We start from the raw sequence: 25,059 nt of genomic DNA, 5'->3' as shown, positions 1-25,059 counted from the left end.
CCCCCCCGCCCCCCTCAGACCCGTCACCATGAGCGGCGGGACGCCGTACATCGGCAGCAAGATCAGCCTCATCTCCAAGGCGCAGATCCGCTACGAGGGCATTTTGTACACGATCGACACGGACAACTCGACCGTGGCGCTGGCCAAGGGTAAGGGGAGGAGGGGGGGAGCCAGGGGCTGTGCCTGCCGCCCTGGAAAACACGGCCACCACAGGGTGACACCCATTCGCACCGCTCCCGCAGTCTTTCTACCACCCCCCACCCCCCTCCTTCAGGCAGGCTCTTCTCTTCTCCCCCCCCCCGCCCCCCTCCTTCAGGCAGGCTCTTCTCTTCACCCCCCGCCCCCCTCCTTCAGGCAGGCTCTTCTCTTTCCCCCCCCGACCCCCCTCCTTCAGGCAGGCTCTTCTCTTTCCCCCCCCACCCCCCTCCTTCAGGCAGGCTCTTCTCTTTCCCCCCCCACCCCCCTCCTTCAGGCAGGCTCTTCTCTTTCCCCCCCCCACCCCCCTCCTTCAGGCAGGCTCTTCTCTTTCCCCCCCCCCACCCCCCTCCTTCAGGCAGGCTCTTCTCTTTCCCCCCCCCACCCCCTCCTTCAGGCAGGCTCTTCTCTTTCCCCCCCCCACCCCCCTCCTTCAGGCAGGCTCTTCTCTTTCCCCCCCCCACCCCCCTCCTTCAGGCAGGCTCTTCTCTTTCCCCCCCCCCCCCCCCCTCCTTCAGGCAGGCTCTTCTCTTTCCCCCCCCCACCCCCCTCCTTCAGGCAGGCTCTTCTCTTTCCCCCCCCCACCCCCCTCCTTCAGGCAGGCTCTTCTCTTTCCCCCCCACCCCCCTCCTTCAGGCAGGCTCTTCTCTTCCCCACCCCCCCTCCAGGCAGGCTCTTCTCTCTTCCCCCCCCACCCCCCCTCCAGGCAGGCTCTTCTCTCTTTCCCCCCCCCCCCCTCCTTCAGGCAGGCTCTCCTCTTCCCCCCCCCCCCCTCCTTCAGGCAGGCTCTCCTCTTCCCCCCCCCCCCCTCCTTCAGGCAGGCTCTCCTCTTCCCCCCCTCCCCCACCCCCCTCCTTCAGGCAGGCTCTCCTCTTCCCCCCCCTCCCCCACCCCCCTCCCCCACCCCCCTCCTTCAGGCAGGCTCTCCTCTTCCCCCCCTCCCCCACCCCCCTCCTTCAGGCAGGCTCTCCTCTTCCCCCCCCTCCCCCACCCCCCTCCTTCAGGCAGGCTCTCCTCTTCCCCCCCCCTCCCCCACCCCCCTCCTTCAGGCAGGCTCTCCTCTTCCCCCCCCCGTCCCCCACCCCCCTCCTTCAGGCAGGCTCTCCTCTTCCCCCCCCCTCCCCCACCCCCCTCCTTCAGGCAGGCTCTCCTCTCCCCCCCCTCCCCCACCCCCCTCCTTCAGGCAGGCTCTCCTCTTCCCCCCCCCCCCTCCCCACCCCCCTCCTTCAGGCAGGCTCTCCTCTTCCCCCCCCTCCCCCACCCCCTCCTTCAGGCAGGCTCTCCTCTTCCCCCCCCGTCCCCCACCCCCCCTCCTTCAGGCAGGCTCTCCTCTTCCCCCCCCCTCCCCCACCCCCCTCCTTCAGGCAGGCTCTCCTCTCCCCCCCCTCCCCCACCCCCCTCCTTCAGGCAGGCTCTCCTCTTCCCCCCCCCCCTCCCCCACCCCCCTCCTTCAGGCAGGCTCTCCTCTTCCCCCCCCTCCCCCACCCCCCTCCTTCAGGCAGGCTCTCCTCTTCCCCCCCCCTCCCCCACCCCCCTCCCCCACCCCCCTCCTTCAGGCAGGCTCTCCTCTTCCCCCCCCCTCCCCCCTCCCCCCCCTCCCCCCTCCCCCCCCCCTCCCCCCCCCCTCCCCCCCTCCCCCCCCCCTCCCCCCTCCCCCCCCCCCTCCTTCAGGCAGGCTCTCCTCTTCTCCCCCCCCCCCCCCACTGCCCTCCTTCAGGCAGACTCTTCCCCCAGCCCCCTCCTTCAGGCAGGCTCTTCTCTCTTCCCCCCCCCACCCCCCCTCCAGGCAGGCTCTTCTCTCTTCCCACCCCCCCTCCAGGCAGGCTCTTCTCTCTTCCCCCCCCCTCCTTCAGGCAGGCTCTCCTCTTCCCCCCCCTCCCCCACCCCCCTCCTTCAGGCAGGCTCTCCTCTTCCCCCCCCCCCCCCCCCCCCCCCTCCTTCAGGCAGGCTCTCCTCTTCCCCCCCTCCCCCACCCCCCTCCTTCAGGCAGGCTCTCCTCTTCCCCCCCCCTCCCCCACCCCCCTCCTTCAGGCAGGCTCTCCTCTTCCCCCCCTCCTCCACCCCCCTCCTTCAGGCAGGCTCTCCTCTTCCCCCCCTCCCCCACCCCCACCCCCCTCCTTCAGGCAGGCTCTCCTCTTCCCCCTCCCCCCACCCCCTCCTTCAGGCAGGCTCTCCTCTTCCCCCTCCCCCCACCCCCTCCTTCAGGCAGGCTCTCCTCTTCCCCCTCCCCCCACCCCCTCCTTCAGGCAGGCTCTCCTCTAACCCCCCCCACCCCCCTCCTTCAGGCAGGCTCTCCTCTAACCCCCCCCCCCCCCACACCCCTCCTTCCGGCAGGCTCTTCTCTCTCCCCCCCCACCCCCTCCCCTTTCAGGCAGGCTCTTCTCTCTCCCCCCCCCACCCCCCTCCCCTTTCAGGCACTCTTCTCCCGCAACCCCCCCCCCCACCCCCCTTTCAGGCAGGCAGGCCCTCCCCCTCCCCCTCCATTGCAGGCTCTTCTGTCCCCCCCACCCCCCCTTCAGTCATGCTCTTTTCCTCCCCTCCCCTCCCCTCCCCTCCCCTCCCCTTTTTTCAGGCAGGCTCTTCTCTCTCTTCCCCCCCTCCCTTTTTTTCAGGCAGGCTCTTCTCTCTCTTCCCCCCCCTCCCTTTTTTTCAGGCAGGCTCTTCTCTCTCTTCCCCCCCTCCCTTTTTTTCAGGCAGGCTCCTCTCTCTCTCTCTCCCCCCCCCCCCTCCTTTCAGGCAGGCTCTTCTTTCTCCACCCCACCCCACCCCCATCCCTATCCCTTCAGGCAGGCTTCCTCCCACCTCCCCCAGCTGGCTCTACCTCCTTCCCCTTCTTCCTAACGCCCCCGTTCCCACTAGCTTGTGTTTTTAGTAACTATGGCCTGTACCCCTGTGAACATGAAGTGTCTCTCCTCTGCATTTTTTTCTGGTTAAACCCTGTTTTTGTTTCTTTTAATGAAACAATTTTTTGACTTTTTTAGTTCTCCACCGTCTGCCAATAAAGTCTTCCTCTGCATATTTTGTAGCTTGTATTATTTATATTTGGATGTATTTGGATCAATTTAGTTGTTCCTTATTGTTCAAAGAGACTAAATTATTCTTAATGCCATTCTTGGTTGGTCTCTTGCTGTCTGCAAATGGGATCATCAAGTTTGTTACCAAGTTGCTGATATTTATGATGCAAACCAGATCTGTGGCTTTCTGGAGGTTATTCAAATATTATTTTAAACTTTGATCCTTCTAAGAAGGTTAAAAAATTTTTGCTTTAAGAGGCTAAAGAAAATCTGAAATAAAAGCAGAAAATACTTGGCTCAGGCAGTATTTGTCGGGGGAGAATCTAGGTTAATGTTCCAGGTTGATCTTGAAAGATGATGCTTCCTAACCTGAGTTATTTCCACCATTCTGAAAACAAAGCCATTTTGCTTTTGTTAGGAAAATCTGAATTGTTCATTAAAACACTGAAACAATTTTAGGTCATTGTTTGCTTTCACAAGTGACCATGGTTAATTTTGAGACGTTTTTGCCTTTAACAGTGCCCAATTTGAAATTTGGTTTGTATTTAGAATATAGCCTTAAAGGCATAATTCATTGCATGCTAACTTGTATGTTGCAAAATTTAACTTAAATCGCAACAGTGAATTATGCATATAATTCAAAAAAAACTGAAGGTGGTTTATAATTGCTGCTCAAGTAATTCAGTGAGCATCAATTTCCTCGTCAAAATATATTTTTTTCAAACTAGGAAAGGGCACTACAAAGATATGTTATGCTATCTCCTACCTCACCTCCTGGTCTTAAGAGAGCTGGGAAAATGGGGTAGATCACATAGTGGAATGAGATGAGAATATCTTATTTTTATACAAGGGTTGTCACTGATTTTAGTGTTGAGAATTGTCCATTCTTTTGATTTGCAGCTAATTTGACACTGCCCACTATCTGATTTAATCCTAATATACTAACTAGTACTAATGGATAAATAATCTTGCACAAAGCCTATTGCTTTTACTTGGATACTTTTGCAGCAGTTGTAACTATGAATTTTTTTTGAGATTACTTCTAGTTTTTCAATATGCATTTCACTGGTTAATTTATTCCTTTTGGAATCCTTACAACACACCATAGAATTCTGGCATGTTTATAGATTTGTGGAGAATGTAATGGATCAAAGTATTTATAATATGCAAAGTTGCAGTGTGGATTTATTTGCTTTTGGAGAAGAATGCAACTTGCAGCCAGAAAATCTTGATCTAGCACCCTACATCTAAACTGGTGCTTATAGACAAATTGTTGTCCACAAGCTGTTGATTGGTTAACACAAATCAAAAACAAATGACCAGAAATCGGATATAATGGGTAGATAGGGTGGTAAAGAAGACATACCGTATACTTGCCTTTATCAGTCGGCACATTAAGTATATAAGTTGGTAAGCTATGTTGCAGCTGTATAAAACTTTGGTTCGGTCACATTTGGAGTTCTGTATGCAGTTCTGGTCACTGTTACAGGAAGGATGTGGAGGCTTTGGAGAGGGTGCAGAAAAGGTTCACCAGGATGTTGCCTGGATTAGACGGTGTCAGCTATGAACTTGGATTGTTTTCTCTAGAGTGTCGGAGGCTAAAGGATGACCTGCTGGAAGTGTATAAAATTATGGGAGACGTAGGTAGTCAGTTTTTTCTCAGGATGGAAATCTCAGAACTTTAAGGTGAGGGGGAAAATTTAAAGGAGATTCACAAGGCAAGTTTTTTTTTTAACTAGGTGCCTGGGGAGGTGGTGGAAGCAGATGCAATAGCAACAGTTAAGGCATTTAGGTACATAAACAGGCAATGAAGGGATGTAGAACATGTGGGCAGATAAGATTGATTTATATTGGCATTGTGGGCCAAAGAATGTCTTCCTGTGCTGTAATGTTCTAAGGCAGTATTAAATACAGTTTTATTTCTGCCTAATTTGTTAACCTACCTGGTTTTATATTGTTCATGAGATGTGAATGCTGACATTTATTGTCTGTGCCTAGTCATTCCCGAGCTGAGGAGTCTGTTAAGACCAATCTATACAAGAACAACAGTGGAGCTGATATATTCTTGAGTATTGCATTAGAGAGGAGGTGTTGGCACAGGGTTGGAATCTGGCTATCAGCTCATTTATTTCAGAAATTGCACTGAGAAAATACAGTAAATCTTGTAATTGTAATAATTATGGAATATTATCTTGCATCCTGCCATTTAATCTTCCCTACAGAAAAGACTATATCTGATCTTAGTCAAATATTGCCTTTATGTTGTGGCTAATGAATAAAGTAATGCTGTTCGCTAACTGGTAAGTTATTTCTCACTGATTCAAGTGTGGCTTCATGTTTAAGCTGGTGCTTTTGTGATCCATATAGGATTGTTTAATTATTTCCCGTGCATGATATTTTAATTGTTTTTTGGTAGTGCGATCATTTGGTACAGAAGACCGGCCAACAGACAGACCCATTGCCCTAAGAGATGAATCTATGAATATATTATCTTTCGAGGTAGTGATATCAAAGATATTACTGTGTGTGAACCTCCAAAGCCTCAACCCAGGATCCTGCCATTGTACAGGTGAATATCTTAAGATTTTAATAAAATTAATCTATGATTGTGAAGCATTATTGATGTACCAAGTCTTTCTAGTAAATAATTTGAACAAGCCTTAATTGTTGTCCATGGTTCACTAAAATATTTTAGTAATGCAATGTGCATTAATTGGATGTGTGAGGGGAGCAGCAGAAATTTCTATTTTACACAATGCTTTTCCTTTTTAAGTTAATGACTCATCCAAAGCAATTTTATTGCCTTTCAACTGATCCATCTTCTACTTTCATTGGTGATGAATTCTTCAGGCATCACCTGAATGAATCCTTCCTTTTGATTCAAGTCAGCCACTTGTGTTTGGTGTTGGTCATACAATAAAGTAACTAAGTCACCAGATCTCCTTCCTCAGTTTGGGAGCATAAAAATTAACCAGTTTAGTGGGTTTTTTTAAAGTCTGGTCTTAAAATGATGTTGTGATATGTTGGTTCAGAAACTTACAGAAGGAACAGTGGATATAATGGTGAATAAAATCACTGAATGGGCACCATAGTGGTTTGCATATTTAACTTTACCTATTTGTTGTCTTGAGAGATGTGGATGGAAAATATTAGTTAGAATAAGTTGTGTGGTTCTTGAATTTTTCACATTGCTTTGCTAACTTTCCTTTCATGTGAAAGGCTGTATGTATACAAGATAAATGATATGGTAGGACATTGCATTATGCCTAATGTGTTCTTTAAAGCAGTGTACCACTACCACTAATAGTATCAGCAATGATGTAACATTTTTTTTCTTCTAGTCTTCATTGAGCACTTCGTCAAATGCTTCATTTCAACCTCCCACGTCGTACAGTCCTTTCCGTAGTATGACTCCATATAGCCAATTTGCTGGAGGATCCTTGGTTGGACAACAGTATGGTGCCTCTGTGGGCTTAGGTCAGTGTACTGTTTGCTCAGTCTGCTACATAATTTGTATGCTGTATTTTTAAAAATTGATATTACTGTATGAATCCCAGAACCTCTTTTGCACTATTTTTGTAACTTATAGTAATTTTTATGTCTTTGTCTTGCACTGTACTGCTGCTGCAAAATAACAAATTTCACGACGTATGTCAATGATAATAAATCTGATTCTGATTAACTACAAAGTCCTGCTATTTTAGGGGAGAATATCTGTTTTTTTTAATGCTCGTAACCTGTAAAGCATTTTTGAATGTACAGTGTAACTTTCAACTGTAGCTTTAGTTGAATCCAATGTCAACCAAACCAAATAGTGGTAGTGTATTGCCCCACAGCTTGCCAGATCCAAGGTGCAATCATTTGTCCCCAGTGATTAATAATCTCTTTATTTTTAATTTGTTAAATAATGTGCGGAATCTAGTTGCAGTGAAGTAATTTACTAGATTTTTCTTCAACTTCCAGTGGGCAAACCTTGAATTAAATGCCTGAAGACATAGATTTGAATTTATGGCTGTAACATTGTGTGTACATAATCTCCCTCTTCAAATATTGCTCATGGCATTGCTTGTTGACTACTGTGTTGAATTGTGTTGTGTTTGCAAAACATAGTGATATTCTTCACTGTTTGACAAATTAATATTTTTAAAGCTGAAATAGTTGAGCCCCTTCAATTATTGCATGTCTGTATAGAGATCTGGTTTTTCTAAAGCTTCCTAGCAGTAGCACCTTAGGTGTTTCTCTGTGGATGAGAATCTTAAACTAGACTTCATCTGTAGACTTGGTTTCCAGAGAAGCTTTGAGTTAAGAAGTCCATGATGGGAAGTTATTTCTTGTTTTAACACTGAATTAACATACAACTATGATGTGTACAAGTTTGATTACTTGCAGTCAAATGTTGGGAGGTTTGATTTACAATAAAGCTGAGTACTGCAATATTCTTCATCCTATGCCAGAGTATTTTGTCCTGGATCTTCGGAAAAAGACTGTATGGAATTTTGACTACTTTGTGACATCAACAATAACCCTATTCCACTCATCCATCCATCTTTTTGAATTAGTTTGCTGTTGGAAATTAGGTTCTGGTGGTAAATTCTTCTTAGTTTACTGTTGGGTTTTTCACCTTGGCTATCTTTCACTTCTCTACCTCTTTATTCTGATATTTGCCCCACATAGTATGTAATATATACTGATGGGATTTTTTGATATTACTTTTGACAGTCACTGAATGTCTAACAAAGTTATTGTGAAGTACCTTTATAGAATTTGTAGATAATTTTCATAAAAGTTGGCAGCATTGATCCTCTGGTTCCCTTTTTCTCTTTCCTGCACTCTAACAGGATGTTCAACACCCACTCAAATCACAACTGTTTCTCAGTCCAGTACTGATAGTCCTCCCTCACCTCAACCAGCCTTTACAGAGCTTGAAATACCACCTGATCCAGCACCTTTGCAGAAAAGCCACTGATTTCTCAGGGTAACGTCTGTCTGTAGTCTGCTTAAGGTTGTTTGTTATTATGCCAGGTAGTTGATTTTCTGTCTTGCCTAATTTTGAAATGCGCCTTTGTCCAGCATGTGGTACTTTGTTTGGAATTTTTTACTGAAGCCTTTTTATCTCATTTGTAAATATGATAAGAGACAAGCTCATCGTACATATAGAATTCCAAAACAGCAGTCCAGGTGGATTTCATTTATTCCTAATTGACTGTATCAGACTTGGCTAATCTGTTTTTTTTTATTGACTTTTAACATATAAATGATGTCCAAACTTTCTATAATGGTGCATTCTTGTAAATTGTTAATATTACATTCTTGTTGGTGCACAAGTACCTAACTGGCGATTTGCTTGTCTCATCCCTGGTGTTCAGGGATTTTGTTACTGATGTTTTGCAATATTTTAATGATGCTTTGTGATTTCTTTCAGTTTTTTTCATCTTTGTAAACCAACCACTAACATTTTGGCTTGCAGGCAGAGTATGATAAGGGGTACACGTGGCTCTCCAATTTGGACAAATATGATCCTCTTGTAGTACTTCAGCAATTTCTTATACTTTTTAGTTTTATTACACTTAAAACTGCTGTCTGTGCTTTTTTTTAACTGAGATTTCCTTTTTAATTTTAAATAATGAAATTTGCATTATCAATATGTGTTGGGCATGTATAATCCACCATGTTGATTTGGTTCCTGTGCTGCTACCATATTCTGAGATGCAGTTGGTTCTATCCTATAGATGCCATTGTACTGGGCAGAAAGTAAATGATTTAGTGCATAAACACCTAACTACTGACTTGAATAGCTCGTTTCATCCCTAGTGTTCCGAGACTTTGGCCTGTTTCTATTTTGGAAGCTCCATGTAATTTTGTTACTGATTTTATGTTGTAAGATTTTTAATAAGTGGTCTACTAGCTTACCTGCTTACATTTATTGTGTGTGGGGCGGGGGGGGGTGAGGGTGGGAGAGAAACACTACGTCCTGGGTGGGACATATAATTGTGAATAGTTGACTTTGCAAACATGAAGTCATCTTGTATATGCATTACTAAAAACTAAATGTAAATTCCAGTTTCATATATATAGGTGAAGAGCTGTAACCTAGAAACTAAATGATGCATGGTTTGAAGGTTTTTGGTACTAATGTTGCTGGAGCAGTGTGGAATAATTGAGCTTGTCTATTCAGTGTTAAGAATTGGGGTCCACAGCAGGTATCTGTTCTAACATCAAATTTATCCCATTACGAAGTTGGCTGCTCTTCCAAATTCAAGTGTTTCTTCTAGAAATTTTGATGTACAGTGGCAGTTACTACTTTTTATTGCCTTTCCTGCTTAACTAAATTGTCATCAGGTTCTTGAAGCTGCTTTGAGACAATTAGTGTTTTTATGAAAACTGATCCATTAGATTTCTGAATAACCAGATGTTGGTAATAAATGGGTCATTGTTTAGGATCATGTGAAACAATTGATTTCAGTTGACTGACCTGGCTAACCATCTCCAGGATGCACATAGTTGTTTGTGCTTGGATCTTGTTTATAGTACAAGGAATGGCCACAGAGACTTCATCTGTGACATTATTGTCTGACTTAACTGTTGTAATTGAATGGAATGTCAGAGAACTTCAGTGATGGCTAGTTTCAAGCTGATGTTCTGTCGGTGCTTTACTATTCCAAAATGAAAATCTGTTTTTACACCTTGTTGTCGTTAGAGCTGTTGTTACAGTTAAGGTTGGAATCTGAGCAGTTCTTTTGGGTTTTCTGCTTCTGATTTAAGGAGGATCAAATATTCAGGTTCTTTACATTTGCTTCCTTTGATTGGTCAATTGTTTAAGCAATCTAAAGTATCTTCCTGATCCACATCCACAAAATTAGCTGTTGGCATTTGAAGGATCTTCTGGATTTTCAAAATCATTCTGTACAGTTTTGTTGGGTGGGGGTGAAATACAGTCGGAAAGTTTGTTACCAACTATATTAATTGAACCAAATTTTGGTGGCTAATTTAGTTTAAAACCAAGGCTCTGGATTGTTCTGTTAATTATTCACTGCTAAACATTTCAGTGCAAAGGAGTTGGAACTAACTGGTATTGCAAACTTGTTTTAAAATGGAAGTTGATAAATTTAGCAAAAATGCCACAAATGTGTTTCCAACCAGATTGGTTACTCTGTTCTATCACTCTTTAACATGCGAATAAAATTTAGTATATTGAAGAACCCTGTTTTCAGACTGGAGATGTATGAGTCTGCAAATGTTGGAATCTGGAGCAACAAACAATCTGCTGGAAGAACTGAGTCAAGCAGCATTTGTGGTGGGGAAAAGGAATTGTTGATGTTTCGGGTCAAAACTCTGCATCAGGTCTGAAATGATGTCAACAACCCTTTTTCCTCTCTCATACTGCTCAACCTGCTGAGCTCCTCCAGCAGATTGTTTGTTGCTCCATTTTCAGAGTGCTTTGATGTAAGTTCATCTATCTGTTTTCCTCAGATGCTATCTGGCCTGTTGAATCTGTTTCAAATTATTGTTTGAGATGGTTTAATCTCTTGTAATGCTGTGATTCTAATCATATGTAGTGACCTGGCTCTACTCAGCTGATATTGAAGACCTGTTAAAGGACTCTTACACTTGTAACATTTTAAACTTGGTTCTCTGAAGAATCTCTGCCTCGTCAGCAGATGAGATTTTGTTCCAGCTGAACAATGCTGTCAATGCAAATTTTGCTATCCTTGAGTTCATTGTCAAAAATTATGCAACAGTCACATGTTCTTCAGATTTGGATACCCTTGGCTATTACTCTAGGTGCCAGTTAGGCTAGGTATTCAACAGCATTTAGTAATTGCAGCCTGTTCAAACATTGCTCTAAATGTTCCTTTTCTTTCTCCCCATCGATTCCTTTTTGATCCAGGGCTATCCATTGCACCTCCTTCAGTAAGTTTCTCTCTCACTGGGTATCACTCGGCTCTAACCTTGCATCATGAGCCTGTGTCGACACCTTATGACTGAGGTGCACATACTGAATATATTTAAGACTTCCATGTTGCTGGGCTATCCTTGTATCTGCCTGTTTGAACAGAATTGCTGAGGCAGGAGTGGAATTGGTGGTTAGGATCGGTCTATAGTACAGTCAAAATGATGGCTTTGGTCTTGATATATGTTTGGAAAATTGTCTCGTCCAGTACAGAATGCTGAACAAGCAGTGTGGACACTTCAACAGTGGAGGGCTGAGAGAGGTGGTGGTATAGAGCTGGCTGTCGGCATTATGTGTGGGACCGATGTTTTTGATACCAAGTAGATGCTAGAGCAAGGGAGAGAATGTTTGAAGGGTCCATCAGTTTCCCTATCCTTCCAGGGGAAGGATGTAAAATGACAGAGGCAGCTGAATGGATAATTCAATCTTGTTGTTTGGCCATGAGCCTCTTCATGTATAGATGAAGTAAAGGAACCAAAATAATTTGAGATTTGCAGCCACTTATGATGAAGGGTTAACTATTGAAACAGCACATATGAAGGCAGAGGTACTTTGGATCCTGGAAATCTGAAGTAAATGCTAGAATTTCTCCAGATAGGCAACGATATTTGGGGGTGGGTGGGGGGGCGCACAAGAGTAAATAGCTTGAAATTTGGTGAAAGCACTTCTCAGCTGAAAATTGCGCAGTTGTTGATAGTAAATTCAGGACTAGGACCAGGACTGCAAGGGCGTGAGGGCCTTACCAATTTTTTTTAATCCTTTTGTCGCAGACATCAAAATACATTCAAATTATTCAATACTTTTTGAAGTTACCTCACAATCTCTCAATCACCTAAATAACTAAAGCATTAAGGGAAACAATTAAATAAAGCAGTTCTTCCTCATAGCCATGAAGTTATCCAAATGAATGGGCTTATGGATTCTGCACCAGATCTAACCTGGCAAGAGTTTTGAGAGCAGATTCCCAGTGTAAGTGATGGGTGATCCAGCAAGATCATGCCTGCCATTGGACTCCAAGTTCTGAATCGGAGCAGTCAGGAACACAGGCAGTAAGTTGGAAACTTCTGTAATTGTGTGGAAGTCCCAACTGTGCATGTGGTTGGCAGGGGTGGCCATGAATGCTGGCAATTCATCGCTGACATCTCCCAGCTATCAATATTCAGATTAATGACATTTCATCAGAATTGTTATATGAAAAGAATTGATTTCAAAATGGCTGCTTTGTTTACTATCTGATTAAGACACCTTGGCTGTTCTAGCAAAATAATAGGAAAATGTTAAGAAGCTTGATCTTTAAAACAGTCTGTCCTGTCATCTCAAAAATGTCACTTGTTATGACTGAAGTACAATAAACTAGCTGTAGAGATGAGTACAATGGTTGTGTGGAGGACCTGCAATGTCAGTTTATGGATAGCACCACATCATAAAATTTCAGCTGCTTGGTTCACTGTACCTGTTGTGATGTTATTTGATCTAGTATAATTTGTAAATGGAGTACATCTTAACAATAATTTTCAGAAAAAATATCGTAAACTTTTTATTCTGGTGCAAGCCCAATAATTGATGAAATGATTGTGCATTCATACCTTTAGTGCACTTCTTTAAAATCAGTTAACTAACCAATGATCATTTTGCCACTCCTACGTTGCTGCTGACTAGTAATTGCTCTTATATCTTTTTGTTTATAAGAATCTCCTCCAATGCATGCAGACTTGTAGGTTATGCTCAATTTCTCTTTGTAGTTGCTGAAGTAAATTTCTCCATTTAGCAGCTACTAGTTTTCCATTTTTGCCGTCAAGACAAAGTCCTATGGTGGAACAAGGTGTGCAAACAAGTCCCACAGAGGGCCTTAACCAGAAGAACCTGCAGCAGGATAAAATCCCTACCAGTATAAATCAGCAACCTGTCGGTCTGGAGCAAAGGAAAGGTAGGAGAGTTTCAGATTTGCACTACTGGTCACATCAAATTCTTGTCTTAGTGAAAAAGCTACATACTACATTGCATAATGTAAAATGGAGATTGCAGTTTATTGATTTGCTTTTTTCCCTTATTGAATCTGATGCCATCTGTCAGTTTTTAGCTCAAAGTTTGAGGGCAGGCATTAATATGGTGCTGTATATGTCAACTGTTTTAAGTTGAGGAATAGTAATGGGTAGTGAATTGTATCCTCCTTCCTTCCCCAGTTGTCCCACCGCCTCTAACGCAAAATCGAGCTCAAGTGAATGATGAGAATAAAAAGCCTCAACCTCAAAGGAGACGGTCAGGTGAATATTTTGTTAATCCACTGTTAGGCTTTTCATGTGACTGCTTTGTAGAGCAGCCACTCTTGAGATGGTGAAACCAGAGCTGGAAAAAAAACTGATCTAATATACAGTGAAGAAAAACAATTAATTTTGTGGAAATTGTATGTACACTGCCACAGAAGCTGCTTGGTTTGAGACCAATGCTAACATGAGCCAAACTGCAACCACAATTTTAATGGGCTTTGCTTAATATTCAGTTTATGAATGTAACTTTGATTTTTCATGACTATAGATATGCTGCTTGTTTGTGTGGCTCTGATCAAAATTTAAATCTATTGGTGCATTTTATTATAAATCAAAATGTGTTTATAAATAAAAGCAACACAAAGTCACTTACTTAAAAAAAAGTTAGCTTCTGTATTCTGTGTGTATAAGTTAGCTCCGGAGACTACTGGTGAGTCGAGTTGATTATCTTGTATCTGGCTAGTGCTCAGCCACAAACAATTGGATAAATCTTTGACATTTATTACACTGCAAAATGCAGAAGCAAATCTAAAGCTGCTGCTTAGAAATAGATGTAAACTTTAAAGCAAAGTACCTTATTTAGAAAATATTATCTCTGATTTGACTTCAGTATTCTGTATTTTTGAGCTGGGGGAGGTCTCTGCTGTTTGTACAAATTTGAGATTTTATTAAATGGGTTTTAGACTGAATATCTTGTATCCAGTGTGCAAGATATTGGAAGAGCATCAGGGTCAGCAAAGTTATCTGGCATTTTAGACTTTGGATATCTAACAATTCTTCAGACAAAATAAATTGGAATTTATGCAACTAAAGCTTATCTGGCAATTGATTCTTTAATAAGGATGTTTCTACCCTAATTTCAAAACTTGTATATTTCAAAAGCCTGTTGCAGCTTCTGAAGGAAGTTGCTGAAGAAGCCATGCATGATGACCTTTTTGAATTCTTGCTGTTGCTGCCATCGTGTCAGGTACTCTTAGTGCCACTTCTGCGAAGAACTCAGTCACAGCTGATTTCGAATGTGAATGTAAAGATTAATTTGCCTTTGATTGTTTAAGCTGTTTCCCTCAACTGTTACTTCAAAATATCTTATTATTGTAATACAAGGAAAGTAACTTCATTTCAGGCAATAGAAGAGTCAGAAACCGTGGAAGAGGACAAAATTTTTCTGGAAATAATAAAGAAGCAACAGTGAAGTTTGAAGGCGACTTTGATTTTGAAAGTGCAAATGCACAGTTTAATAAGGAGGAGTTTGAAAAGGAGTTCCAAAACAAACTGAAAATAAAAGGTACTTTATTGCTGCATATAAAATTGATCTGAGCTGAAGTTACTTTGCACTGGCAATTTGTTTTTTGAAATATTCAATAGTATCTTATGGGTGGTAATGATAAGGCAGCCCTTTACCATTTGTCTTGTCCGTAAGGAAGAGATGCTTAACCTTGATCCATTGTAGAATGTGTGACCATGTGATAGTAATAGACCATGCTTCCCAAGTATTAAAATGTTCTTGTTTTCTGCAGTCAATCCATAGTGGATGTTTCCTGATTTAATGCACACTTGGACTACCCAAAGTTCTGTGTTTCAGCTACAAAAGTGACCAACTTGCGGTTTGGACATGCAGTATAGCAGGGGACGAGGCATAAAATTTAGACCCATTTAAGTCAATGTTCTGGTCTTCCAATTTTGAGCAGTAGACTTTCCACAAGAATTTGGATTGAGATTTGTGTACTGATTAAATCAGTGGCACTAGTGAGGAAACATTCAAGTAAACCAGCAAAACCCAAAATTTTAAGAGCTGGCAGATGTTGTTTGGGTACAGTTTCCTGCATTGATGCTGAATGGGATTGCATGTGGTCTGAAGGGTACCTATCATGGGATAATTATTTGCATGCAGTTGCAATTTTAACAACATATAATGAAGTACCTTTAACTTCTTAGATGATATTGTACATAAAGGAGATGTTGGTCACCAAGAAGAGAAAGGAGATTCAATTGTTGAATCACTAAATACTGAAGGAAATAAGGAAGAGCCATCTCTTGGACCCAACTGTTACTACGATAAAACAAAATCATTCTTTGATAATATTTCTACCGAGCCAAAGACAAGGTAAAGCTTGTGCAGTTTAACGTGATAATCTGGAATGAGTAAATTCTTTGTGCACCTATTCAATTTCCAATGATACAAGCTTGCTTTTTAAAATGTGCTGTTTCCCACTATTAAACATTTACAGCTAGTTTAAAAGTTTGAATTTTCATGTTTTCCTTTGTTATCTTATGGAGATCCCAAATTTGAATAACTTCTAAATTTGCAGTTAAGATATTAAGGGAATCAGGAGATGAAGGGCAGATAGAACCAGATGGGGTTGGGGGAATCTTAAAAATTTGAGTGCTTACCCAGAGAATAATGTAAATTAGCGACCACAGATGTCTTGGCTAAACAGCATTTTGGTTGAAATATTACCAGAGTTTTTGGATTGCAGATTTGAGGCTAGAATAAGGGAGTGCTTTGGAATACGATTTTGGCAGCATATGAGCTGAAGCAAGAGCAGAATTAGATGTTACAGAATGAAAATATGAATAAAAACAGCAAATACTAGAGAAACTCAGTTGAGTTTGGGTGCAGAAGGAGCATCAATGCAGTCATTGATGTACTGGAAAGAGTTAAATGGGCCTGAGTAGAACTGAAATAAAGTCCATTTCTATTCATCCCACAAAAAGACAGGAGTAGCTTGGGCCCATGCAAATGCTCATAGTTTCACCTTGACCTGGAGAAACTGAGTGGTGTTGGAGAGGTTTGCTATGTTCAGCCAGGCAAGTATGTTAGTGGTGGGGAACTTGGCTCTGTTCAAGGAAGAAATGGAAGGCCCTCGCTCTGCTGATGTGGGATGAAGGGATAGAAGGATTGCATATCAAGGTGAAGATGAACCAGTTGGGCCAGGAAACTGGAAACTGTCAAAATGGTAGAAGCATCTGAAGTGGCACTAATGTAAGTGGAAAGAAACTGAACCTGGGGAGAAAGGATGGAGTCAAGATAGGAAGAAATAAGTTTGAGTCAAGAATAGTTTGTGACAATGAGTGTGTCTGGATCATTCCACTTCTGGATCTCGGGCAGGAAGTTAGAAGCAGGCTGTGCAGGGCTGGGTCACAAGGTTGAAAGCTTTGCCCAAAAATATCAGTTTTATTGTGTTTTTCTTTGTTTAAACATTCCAATTTGTTGGCTAATTATGTTTTCTCAACTGCACTGTTCCCAACTTCACTGACTGCTTTCCTTTTATCTCCCCAACTTACAACAGGCGTACATGGGCTGAAGAAAGAAAGCTTAATACGGAAACATTTGGGATCTCTGCTAAATTCCTTCATGGACGTGGTTTCCGTGGAGGCTTCCGCGGTGGAAGAGGCCGTGGAGGTGGGAGGAGAACTTCTTCAATGCCAAGAAATAGTGGTGGCAGCAGGGTTTAAGAAGGTATAGTAGCAGCACCAGCTTTGATACCTTTTGTTGTTAGAGGAAACTTGGGCTGAACATGATGTACAGAAGTTAATTACCCATTAATTAATGATCCTTAATGTTATAGCTGTTTCTAAGTGCAATTATATTTTCATATATAAAATAAAAACAGAAAATGCTGGAGGAAACACTCAACTGGTCAGGCACCATTTGTGGAAAGCAAAACGAGAGTTGACTTTTCAGGTCAGACTCTTTGTCAAATTGAGAAAGAGAAAACGTGCATTGTAGAGAAGGTGAGAGGGGGAGAATGGGACTCTTTCCACAGATGCTATCTGGCCTGCTGACTATTTCCAACATTTTCTGGGTTTGTTTTCAGATTTTCAGCATTTGTATTTTTTATTTTCTTTATTTAGTAAATATTTTTGAGCAATTTGAAATGGGCAGTGTAGACCCTATACTAGAGAAGACACTAGAACTTAGCACTGAGATCAGCAGTTTTGGGTAATTTCAGGTAATACTGCATTTACACCTCCTGGATCTTTGTCACCTTGCACCATTTCCCTTTTTTGTTTCTTGACTTCCACCTTTTTTATAAATCTTCTCTTTTTGTCTTCTCCCCTTCCTGTTCTCAGCACCTTTTTTTTAAAAAAAACATGTTTATAACAGGGAACAGTTGGATCTAATGAAAAGTCAATGTCAATGGTTTCCTTCTGCAAAGATGCCATCTGACCTGCTTGTCCTTTTTTTTTTGTTTTGGTTTTCATTATGCCATACTGAATTTTTTACTGTTCACTTTTTTTGAAGCATGTAGATTTTAGGCTGGGTCAACTAACTGCATTATCTTGAAGAGTAATAACAGGATGAACAGGGAATTTACTTTTGCTGAACACTTTCTTGTTCTGGTATTGTATATTGGACTTAATTTAAAACAAAAAAAAATGGGGTCCATTGTGAAAAGATGTGTAACTGTTCTAAGATTTAAAACCCATCTTCCAAGATGTTTACTCATGCATGCTATGAATTGAAGCCACGTGTTTATAATAGATGGCTTGCATTGCAACTTAAAATATGATGAAAAATGCTTTCACTATTTAAATATTTTCAATTTTTCCTTCCTCTGAAAAGATTAAAGCAAAGATTCTGATCTGGTGCATTTGCGATTACAAATCAGTAAATTTACTAAGTAAATTCTTATTTACTTTCTAAAATCTTTTATACCTGTCACATCTTTGGTTCTTCATATTCTTTGCATTGTTATTTAGTAATGGATTGGACCTTAAATCAATGTTCCTTTATTAGTATTGCTATGCTAGACTAAGTCATACCCCCTATAGTTAATGTCATCTACCATACTGCTTTCTCCTATAAGTAACAGAACTCATGACATTAACTATTATATTTTCAATTAATTATAAAATGTAAAATTGTACAAAAATGCTAAACATGCAGGGTCACCAGCCATAAATTTAGCTAAACATCTACTTTCTAATCCCCTCAACCCTAACACTAGACATAATTCAACAGTATGTGCCCCGACACCAAGAAACCGAAAAATGGCTTCTCCCATGAACTTCACAGCTAATGCATCTGGTTCTAAAAATTACTTTAGCTGTACTTAATCATGGATACTGTATATTGTGCATTCAATGTCAATTTTAGCTATGGCAGTAATTACACATGGTCTCCCAGCTATTCCCAACTATCTTAAATGTTGGTTAAAGTCGTTATGAATCCTTCCCATCTTCTCGCCTTCAAGCACATTGTTTCACATTACAACTCCGAATATGGCTTCTTGTGAACACCTGAAAGTGTTTCTTTTTATCACTGACCCTTTTTTAAGTTGGGCCTCTGCCCCATTCTCTCTGAATGTTTACAATACACAAGGCCATCCACTGTTCTCAGTCTCTCTCAGAAGCACCTCAGTTGCAGTGTATTGAGCTAACATCAGTACATCCAGACTTGAGATAACATCATGTACAAGATCATCAAGCATTTAAATCATTACTATGTAGCAACCCAACCCTCTGCCTAGGTATCTAGCTCAGTCTGAACCTGGTTCAGGCCATTTAGCAGCTCCATGAACAGAAGGCTCATAGACTCTTCATCCTTTACCACAACCAGTGCAGACTCGTCCACTGCAACTGCATGCAGCAGCCTGATAGAAATTGCCTTGCTGCAGTACCTGTCTGCTGTTTTTCACCTTTCATATGACTAGTGAATTACTACAACTGTTGGCCTGACATGACAATGAACTAGCTGTCCTGTATCATTTAAACAAATTGGTCTTTTTCTGAATTGTTTGCTACTTGAGGACTGTGAAAGGACACATCACCTAAAGGTAAGTCTGCTGTATCCTAAGTTTGAACCACCCATTAAAGACTGTTGCTTCAGGAGTCTCCCCGAACTACATTTTTGGCTCTCTTGGACTGTGCCCTTTACTATCTCCTTTCCATTACCTGGTGTCCTACACTGTTATTCCACTGTGGGCATCTTCCATCCGTTGTGTGGCAGTTTTTTTCCATACTAGCTTCCTTGTAGCAATGTGAACACATCTGTAGATCTTGCTGGTGGGCATTCAAATGATCAAAATTGCCAATTCCCAGTTTCCAAAAATGCTTATTTTAATATTGTGGGAAATACATTCATTAATGCTCACATCTTGCACATCTAGCTACACACCTTTCATATGTTATTGTGCAATTCTACTACAGCTCTTAAATCAACATTGTTGAATCACCTGTCTTTGTACATGCAAACATTGCATACTTTGACCATCTTCTGAATTTTATCCTCTTGGAAAATCATCTATTTGTTTGCTTTTCTCATCTGACAGTGCAAGCCAAGCAGCTTTTTTATATGATCTGTAATAGTGCCAGTATATCACTGTCTGTACAGCAATCATAGCACTTCCACAGAATTGCCTGACTGCACACCATCTTCCCTTGGTGTACCTTTTGGCTTGCCTTCCTAGATAATAGAACAATTTTTTTTCCTTCATTCTCAATGTTCTTGTTAAAACTGTATCTCTTGCTTCTGGTGTGGCAATGGCTTCTTGGACCCTCTTGAGTCAACCTGTCCTCTGATGGTCTTGGGTGCAGCCAAGAGTTTGAGTGGCTTCAGGATTGCATCACCACCTGATGATAATGCAGTGCTTTCAAATGCAATCCTTCAACTCAAGTGACTTGATCTGATGCCCATGATAGCAGGTGTACAGCTGTGATCAATGGTCATGATAAGTAAATAGACCCATCTATCTCCACTGTCAATCTACTCCTTCCAGAATCTAGCAAGTTCCTCCTGCACAGATTTCTAATTGGGGTAATGGAGTTTCAGACAATAAATTATCTGAAATTGTGTACATAGTTTGTGAATACATATTACACTATATAATATCACTTTGTGGATGAGTAAAAAGTGATCTACCTAGTGAAGATGGGAATGAGAGGATTAACATTGGCAATGTGAAACACATGTATCAGTTGGTGCTGTCCAGCATGTTAGAAGTGATCTCCATGATGTAGGAATTTGTTATGGTTTTACTACTTGCTTACCTTGCCTTAACGTGGTGGGAAATCATTACCTACCAGATGCTGACCTACCAATGTTGGCTTTATTTCTGTTTTGCAATGGCTTGATGCTGTCTTCTGGATTGGTTGAGGTTTATAGGTGCCAGATAATGTTATAGTCTTGGAGCCCTGCTAAGTTTTGCATCATTGGTACTAACAATTACATTTGTTCCACTTTTTTGAGCTGATTGAAGATGAATTACTAAAAGGGAAAACTTTAATGTTGCAATTAAACTTGAAGGAGATTGTTAGTAGTTATTTTAATATTGCCCTATAATCTGGGTCATTAGATATTGTGGAAATACTGGGTGTTTCAGAAGCATTGGTCTTTCATCCCAGCTTGTAAGTATTGATGGGTTTCTGTTGGACCCAGATTCAAGCCCAAGTGAGATTGGAAGGATGAGGATTTCTCTAACTGTAGGAGTCCTTGGTGAATTGAGTTTAGAAATACATGAACAGTGACTATTTGCATTAGAGTTGTGGGAATGGTTTTGTAGAATATTAACAGAGCAAGATATAAATGAAAGGTCAGGAATTGCAAGAAAGCTTTAACACAAAAATAACTTCTGCTAAATGTAAAACTTTTTAATGTACTTTTTTTATTGATTGTTGAGGGACTGATATAGAAATTACATAAGTACCTAAACAAAATTGATGAAGGCATAGTCTATCATAGTTCATAGGTGTTTGGAAATATGAGGTGTCTTATGCACTAAATGTTAGGCATGTTCATGAAATAGCTAGGAATCCAGACTACATGAGTGTGACAGTACCTAGATTCTCTACGTAAAAGGAGGAGGACATTTAAAACTATCAGGAAGCCACTTCTTAGCCTGCTGTATCAAAATTATGTTATTAAATCTTAATTTAGTTTTAAACTTTTGAATGCTCATGAAATGAATATTAGGAACTTTTGTAAATATTGAACAGCTAGCATTGTTCAATGGCAATGAGCCTTGGTGCACCTTTTCTCATGGCTTAGATGGTCAATTTGTTGATTAATTCTTCACAGAGCAATGTATATTTATAGACTGGCAGGATTATTTGTTTTATATACTGAACATTCTGTCAGGCCTGGGGGGTTCTGCTAGAATGTGTCCAGTAGTCAAGCTATAAAATTTAATCCACAGAATTGAGCAATGGCCATTTATTTAAAAAGCATATTAAATATTCTTGTTCTTCAATCTCTTTGCTTTAGTGTTTTAACTTTTTGTGAATACTTGTGATTAAGTTATTTTTTGAGTCTGCTGCTCACCTAAAAATTACTTTGAGATGAGAGTAAAGGAGATTTACTTGGCTGTATTTTATGTCAGGGTAAACATTGATTACTAAGATCATTTGAAGTTTCAATGGCATCACCAAATTGTATCTTAGAGTATTTGGCTTTTCATTTGTGAAATAGATAAACTACATACAAATGCAGAGCATATAGTTTTCTCAGTAGTCCTTTTTGTATTTTATTTAAAGTAGATTTTGCTGAACTTGATGCATAGCTGAAAACATGGTACTGTTGTATCTGCATTGGACTAATTTGCTCTTTTTTTTTGTATTTCAGAAACTGCTGAGAAGAGTGGGTTTTTTGGGTCTGTGTGTGTGTGTGTAAATGCACAAAAATGGCACTACAGATGTTACTTGTGAACTAATGGGAATACATTTTGTTTAAATAAGCCCAAAGGAGTAACTGGCAAGCTAGTTGCAAACTACTACTTCTGGTATCCTGTCAATTAAGATTTCGTATTGATCTGAGCTCCTTTATGCAGGAGGAGATGAATGTATTTATTTTGGGTTAACTGTTTAACAGCAGGTGAAAGAGTAATTGTGTGAAACTGGCTTGTTTACACAGTTGTGCAAGGAAAGCTTAATTTATTATTTTGAACAAAGTTCCATGTTATAACTGTTGTTGCTGCATATGGTCAGGATTGACACCAGCCCTCTCTCACCATGAAAAAGCAACTTGTATCTTAAGATTCTAAACCATTTATCACCCATGCAGATTGACACCAACTCCATATGGTACTGAAGTGTAAGACTTGTGTCTGTAATGAGCATGAATGAGGGTATAATGAATAATAGTAAGCAGATTTGGCATAAGGTTATCATACTTGTATGCACTTGGAATTGGGTAACTTCATGTTTATTTTTGTTTTTGAAGCTTTCACAGTTTAAAACTTTGCTATATTCATGTAATATGAAGAAGTGTAAACAATAGCTTATTTTCAAGTGCATTTGAAATTTAGTTTACAAAGTTTGGAACTGCTTTTCAGTGTACCCTCATTTGCAAGGCTGAAATGACTTCATTTGATCTTGCATTTCTGATACTGTATTTTGTATTGGTACCTTCTGATTCCTGGAGATGTTGTAGGTCAGCTGACTTTGTGCTTATACAGTGCTAAACTTGATTACTTCAATTTATGTAGATTTAATCCGTTTCTGGTAGATTGTGGATTCATTAATAAAGGAGCTGAATTTGCATCTGAGGCTGCTTAAGGATGTTGGTTTCCTGGAATCTAATTATGTTGTACCACTATAAAATGCTGTAAATGAACACCAATTTGAAATCCATTTGGACATGAATGCCAGTTAGATGGTGTAAATATTCTCAATGGACTCAACAAGAAGCCTTCATTACAAGCTGCAGTGTTTCTGTAGAATGAAGTTGGTTGTAATGCTAATAGAAGCCAACTAAGAAGAATTTTCTCCAGGGGCATCGATTTGATTCTTAAATTTCCTGGGATGTAGCATGTGCATATGTATAGTTTTTGTCTGGCAAACATCCAATTTATGAATGTGCTGGACTTGTATTTCTGTGAAACATTTGAGCTCTTTATTTCCATGCTATAAGTACCAAGAATTGCATGGAATACCAGATATGAAACTCTTCTGGATGTTCACTGCAGTGTGCAGACTAAATAGTTATTTTGAAAAGTTCATGTGCAGCAGTGGTCTGTACAAAGCTAACATTTTGAATGTTCAGATACTGGTAGGTGTTTGAATATGTTGTATATTTTTTTTTCATTTAAAACAATTTGGCACTTGTTGATCTAGGAAGAGATCACTGCCTTTGGTGGAAGATCACTGCCTTTGGTTGATTAATTGTATGCAAGCCTGTTGTTGTGCACACTTTTTGAAGACTGACATTACAATGTCTCAAAGCCATGGTAACTGCACTCTTGTAGCAATAAATTGTGTGAAATACACTTTAACACTGGCAAGTTTCCCAGTAATTTAATAAAGGACAAGCAAAGAGTGTTCTTGTATCTTATTTTTAATGACTTTACTGTGCTTAACCTGGTGTGATTTACTTTTCAGTGTCCCTGATTGTACATGTCCTTGAGGGGTAGGAAACAAGAGCAACATTTTCTATTGCAGATTAGTGGAATAGAGATGTTCTATTTGTACTATAATGAGATAAGACCCACTTTCTGTTGGATATCATCCATGTTGCAGGTGCTGATGGCTTTAGTGTTGTAATAGAACTGGTTCACTAATACCCATTAAAGTAGGAAATTAGCATGAGTACAACTCCAGGCCCATACCAATATTAACTCTTCTGCCTTCTGAACAAATTAACTCTGCCTGACAGTATAATTAGAGCCCCTGTTGAATAGACTGCAATGGAAGTTAATTACTGAATCTTGGGAGAGGAGTTCAAAATTTTTTTGACTTCCAGAAATGGCACTTCTTGTCCATCTTGTTCTCATTCATCACTGTCTACTTCTCTGGTTTCTGATATGGAATAACAGATTTGGACTTGAGTCCATTTCAAAATTCTCATTTATCTGTTAAACAAGGGGTGGCATAGATGTGGCAACCTGGGTTTAGACCTGACCTTTGGTGATAACTACATGTGCTTTATATATTCTCCTTGTGACTATGCACTTCCTTTAAGTGTTCTTTATTTCCTCCCCTCATTCCCAAAAATGTACAACTTAGTAAATTATCCCTCAAGGTAGATTAGTAGTAGAAATCTGGGGAGGCACTGGCATTGTTGGCTATATAAAAATAAAATGGGATTAGTGGAAACTTGATGGTAGCTGCAGACTGGTGAGTTGAAGTGCCTGTTTTTATGCTGTGAGAAATTTGATGGTCTAAAGATATTACATTCTAGTGGAAGAAGGCACATATTCTAAAGTTTATATCTTAAAATGTGATCTGACTTCTACAAACCTTAATCCTTATCATTGCTGTCAAACACTTGTCCTTCAACTGCTGCCCAATTATGACTTTGTTTGCATCCTATATTACTGTTTTGTGATGACACAAAATGAATGTCACTTAGTTCCATGCAACTAACCAAAATTATACATGATAGTTTCCCTCCATTCTTATTACTCATCCTTGCCAATCAGCACCTCAATTGTACTTCTAATAGTTAAGACCCTCTAGGTTTACACTGAAATTAATTTGCAGGATTCCTTCCCCTTACAGTAGTAATGCCCCATTTTAACTAATCTTTCTCTACTCTTGACAAATTATGACAGTACCATTTATCTTATTCACTTTATACCTCCTGGTGTCAAATAGGTCAGGTTTAAACTGAGACTTTATCATATTTCAGATTAATGCACCAATACTTAATTATTTGCATCTAACTTGATCTACCTACAGGGTTTGGTACTGGCCA

The 25,059-nt window shown here is 40.8% G+C and overlaps 1 protein-coding gene across 1 annotated transcript; it reads left to right on the top strand.

The window, feature by feature from the left end:
• lsm14b (LSM family member 14B) lies at nt 1-23,682 on the top strand. Its single transcript, XM_052031710.1, is given in 11 exon segments — nt 1-149; nt 5,626-5,682; nt 5,685-5,750; nt 5,753-5,778; nt 6,551-6,686; nt 12,929-13,087; nt 13,344-13,424; nt 14,551-14,712; nt 15,363-15,531; nt 16,718-16,887; nt 21,991-23,682. Coding segments are annotated over 10 exon segments (1,143 nt in total). The 5' UTR covers nt 1-28; the 3' UTR covers nt 16,884-16,887; nt 21,991-23,682.
• The last annotated feature ends 1,377 nt before the right edge of the window (nt 23,683-25,059 follow it).

The sequence above is a fragment of the Pristis pectinata genome, chromosome 16 (assembly GCF_009764475.1).
Source record: "Pristis pectinata isolate sPriPec2 chromosome 16, sPriPec2.1.pri, whole genome shotgun sequence".
NCBI classification, from domain to species: domain Eukaryota; kingdom Metazoa; phylum Chordata; class Chondrichthyes; order Rhinopristiformes; family Pristidae; genus Pristis; species Pristis pectinata.
This window is presented reverse-complemented; position numbering and strand designations above follow the sequence as displayed.